This window comes from Citrus sinensis, chromosome 2, assembly GCF_022201045.2.
Source record: "Citrus sinensis cultivar Valencia sweet orange chromosome 2, DVS_A1.0, whole genome shotgun sequence".
NCBI lineage: Eukaryota > Viridiplantae > Streptophyta > Magnoliopsida > Sapindales > Rutaceae > Citrus > Citrus sinensis.
Window position 1 is genome coordinate 3,719,996 of NC_068557.1, and position 4,175 is coordinate 3,724,170.

At 37.3% G+C, this 4,175-nt stretch overlaps 1 protein-coding gene across 1 annotated transcript; it reads right to left on the bottom strand.

Moving 5' to 3' along the window:
- Window positions 1-309: 309 nt before the first annotated feature.
- On the bottom strand, window positions 310-3,570 carry LOC102631119 (MDIS1-interacting receptor like kinase 2-like). The gene is made up of 4 exons (XM_052435128.1): window positions 3,111-3,570; window positions 2,921-2,992; window positions 1,000-2,805; window positions 310-805 (listed from the first exon to the last, which is right to left on the bottom strand). The coding sequence occupies exons 1-4, from the start codon at window positions 3,538-3,540 to the stop codon at window positions 420-422; spliced, it is 2,694 nt and encodes an 897-aa protein (XP_052291088.1). The 5' UTR covers window positions 3,541-3,570; the 3' UTR covers window positions 310-419.
- Between the last annotated feature and the right edge of the window lie 605 nt (window positions 3,571-4,175).

A 4,175-nucleotide genomic window follows, 5' to 3' on the forward strand; every position in this document is an offset into this window, starting at 1 on the left:
TCCCCAAAAACCATTGCTCGATTTTTTCTTACCCCTTCTACCCCCTCCCCCCGCATTTTCAAATCATCCATAACTTTTCTGCAATGTTCAGCCTGTGGAAAGGTAATTTTATCAGTGCAAGTGCTTGCATTGTTCATTTCTTCAGATAGCCATTTGCTGCGTCTAAAAATTCATGCTGTGTTCACTGATGAAGGCAACTAGGAGTCAACGTCTATTTAGATCAGGAAAATGACTTGTGTGGTGTGAATTTACACATGAAATTCAATTGGCATATTTGTCACTTGTCAGGCTCAATGGACCCCTTTCAAATTTCACTTTAGAATATTTATTTATTTTTTATCTAAAGATAAGGATTTAATTACACAAAATTCAGCCTCACGAAAGTCATACAAAATGCGATCAGTGAAATACATTCAGGATTAACAATCGCATTGATCAACCAAATACATCCCTTGGTTTATAAGTTCTGATATGGAAATTTCTTGAACAACAGATTTTCCCAGCGGTGATTTCCTTGCGAGAAATTCTTGAGATATGCGTTGCATTGTAGGTCGAGCCTTGGGTTTTGACTGCAAGCATGCAAATGCGACTGTTGAAACAAGAATAATATCATGAACAACCCTTCGATCAACTGGAAATGGGAGACGTTGGTCTAAAACATCGATCAACCTAATCTTCCGACCAGATGATGACGATAAGGATGAAAGAAGATCTGTTGGATGACTTCCCATTAATACTTCTAGTGCCACTACGCCAAAGCTATAAACATCACATTTCTCTGTCACAGCCATAGTGTAGGCAAGTTCTGCAACAAAATAGAACCCATTGTAGAATTTCATTGCACAAGTAAACAACACAAAAAAAAAAAAGAATAATCATTTGATTATCTGTTTCTGAAAGCTTCTGCAGCTAGATATTTAAGAGATATCTGATTGATTTTTAAATACAATCAATGTATAAACATGAGTAAGAAGCATGAAAAGAATAGATAAAGGTTACCTGGAGCAATATATCCATATGTTCCCACCACTAGAGTTCTGTTGGAGGAATCTGGATGCAGGAGCCTAGCCAAACCAAAATCAGCAACGAATGCCTCTAGGTTTGAGTTAAGTAGAATGTTATTGCTTGATATGTCGCGGTGAACAATGGATGGCTTGCAGTCATAATGCAGGTAAGACAAAGCATGAGCCATGCTCTTTACAATGTTCACTCTCTTTGTCCAATCCAACTCAACTGCTTCAACATCATTGCGTAACACACAAAACAAGCTTCCCCTCTCCATGTACTCATAGATCAAAAACATGCACTTGTTGTGCAAACAGAAACCATAAAGCTTCACTATATTACGATGCCGTATTTGGGACAGTAGACGAGCTTCGGTTTGGAAACTTTCCAGGAAAGCTGGCTCCTCTGTCTCTGAACGGTGAAGTTTCTTCAAAGCAACTAGTTTTCCACTAGACAATTGCGCTCTGTAAACGCTGCCATAACCTCCGGTTCCAATGCAATATTTGATGTGGAAATCCTCTGTCGCTTCAATCATCTCTTCAAATGTAATTCGACCATCATAATTCCATATGGAGAACTCATTAGCCCCCTCGGTCATTTCTCGGGTATTAGGATTAAATTTCTTATCCTTTCGTCTATGGACAAACAAGATACCAAAAATTAAGATTGCGAAAACAAATGCCACCATAGCAAGAATGATTGTGACCAACCGAATGACGATCTTTCGCTGCTTCCCTTTGTTGCCTTTGAACAGTGTTGCTTGGGGTGGCGGTGCATTTTCTGAACTAGTTGAGTTTTCTAACTCTAGATTATTTTCTGACACTATCAATTTGGGAATTCTTCTGACAGATGCAGGGATAACGCCGGAGAGGTTATTCTTGGAAAGATCCACGGCAGAAATGTTTGGAATTTTTCCGAGTTGTGAAGGTATCGTGCCATTTATGAAGTTACGGCTTAAATCAAGTTGTCTAAAAAATATAAGGTTTCCTATCTCCGATGGAATGCTTCCGCTTAAACTGTTGTGGCTTAATACCAAGTTCAGTAACTGCGAGCAATTCATGAGTTCTGGAGGAATGGAGCTGCTGAGCCGATTATAACCAAGATTCAAATAGGTGAGGTTGGTTAAATAACCAATTGTTGGAGGAATGGGTCCAATTAGAATGTTCCCATTGAGAGATAGAGAAGCAAGATACTTCAGATTTCCAACTTCTCGAGGCAGCAGACCACTCAGTTGGTTTGAAGAAAGATCTAGAGCTATTAAATTGGTTAAATTTCCTATGGTCGGTGGAATTGGACCATCAAGTCTGTTGTGAGACAAGTGCAACTCATCCAACAAGTTTAAATAACCAATGGTCGAAGGAATAGATCCAGTGAGATTGTTCCCATTCAGATGCAAACGATCAAGATTCTTCATATTTCCAACTTCCTTAGTCACTGGACCAACAAGTTTGTTGTAACCCAAGCACAAAGTTGCTAACTGATTTAAATGATAAAGCGTTGAAGGAATAGGCCCACTTAGATGGTTATTATCCAGAAACAGAGACTTCAGATTCTTCAGATTTCCAACTTCTTGAGGCAGCCGACCACTAAGTTGGTTTAAAGAAAGGTCCAAATATGTCAAGTTAGTTAAATTACCTATGCTCGATGGAATTAGACCATCCAGTTTGTTACCCTGCAACCTCAGTTGATCAAGATCCTTCAAATTCCCAAATTCTAATGGGATAGAACCATTGAGAATGTTATTAGATAGATTCAGGTCGAGAAGATCCCTCAAACTCCCGATCTCTGAAGGGATAGTACCTATCATATATATATATATATATATGCAAATGATTAATTAATGATAAATGAGCAATATTATCCAGTACCGATAGGAAATTATTGTATATGCAATGAAATTATATATAATAGTTACCTGTAAGACGGTTATAGGACAGGTCAAGCACTTTGAGTCTTGAAAGAGCACCAATTTCTGATGTTATCCTTCCTAACGAAAAAAAGGAAAAAAAAATAATGTGTATGATTAATTAATGATAAATGAGCAATATTATCCAGTACGGCTGGGAAAATAATGTGTATGCAGTGAAATTGTATATAATGGTTACCTGTAAGACTATTGTGGGACAGGACAAGCTTCTCGAGTTTTGAAAGAGCACCAATTTCTGATGGCATCCTTCCGGAAAGAAGAGTGCCCCAAATTCTGAAAGTTACGAGGTTGGGAAAGCAAGTGAAGTTGAGTTGGCTAAGCTCTGCTCCGGTGAAATTATTATCCATCTCGTCAGAACTTATCTCGACTATGCTTCCTGCTGAATTGCAAGTGATTCCCATCCACTTGCAATGATCTGAAGTATAGTTGGCCGTCGCCCGACTGCTATTCCACCAGCCTGAATTAAGTAAAGCTTCCCTTTCTAACTTTATGGCCGACGATGCAGCAGCTGCTGTTACAACTGCATTATCAGTTATAACAGGAACAATAATACTGCTTATAAAAGTTATAATGACCACCAAGTTTGAAATGGAGGAATCCGGTGCCATTTTTATAAGTTTTTGGTTGATTAGATTCAGCCAGTGCATGCCTGCTTTTATAACCAAACAATAATACTGCAACACTCAATCATTTTTAGCCCGCGTTGAGCTTTCTCACTCATCGTCAAAATTTGCATACGCGTTATCAAACACAAGGGTCAGTTGAGTTAATGTCTTTTGAGGCCACTAATTACTATTTCTAATTAATTTCGCAAATTAAAGGCTACATGTGATTCATATTCTAGCAACTTTCTATTTCTTTCTTTACTTTTTAGTCCGCTTTCCATTCTCCCAATTACTTTTCTATTCCAGTAACTTTACTTTATGTCCACTTTCCTTCATCATCAAAATATTCGATAATGTTGAGAAATATTAAAATTTGTTCTTAATTAACAAAGAATTAAGCCGACTACCTTATTTCGCCAAAAGTCAAAGGAAAATTTTCCATTCTCCGGTACAACATGTTCTATAATTTATAGTAATTGTCTATTTTGTTATTTATTTTGAGAACAAAATAAAGTATATTTTATTTTCTTCGTACAGAAAAAAATATAAATTACCAACATGTGATAGGACTTCATTAATACTTATATCATTATCATCATCCAAACCTATATTTGCATCGTCAATTTATCGATCTAGAA

Excerpts from the sequence above, each read along its gene's own strand:
- LOC102631119 (XM_052435128.1), bottom strand. The coding sequence starts at position 3,540 with ATGGCACCGGATTCCTCCATTTCAAACTTGGTGGTCATTATAACTTTT. Across the intron at positions 2,993-3,110 it reads GTCCCACAATAGTCTTACAG|GAAGGATAACATCAGAAATT; the intron begins GTAACCATTATA and ends TTTTTTCGTTAG. Across the intron at positions 806-999 it reads ATATGGATATATTGCTCCAG|AACTTGCCTACACTATGGCT; the intron begins GTAACCTTTATC and ends ATTTTGTTGCAG.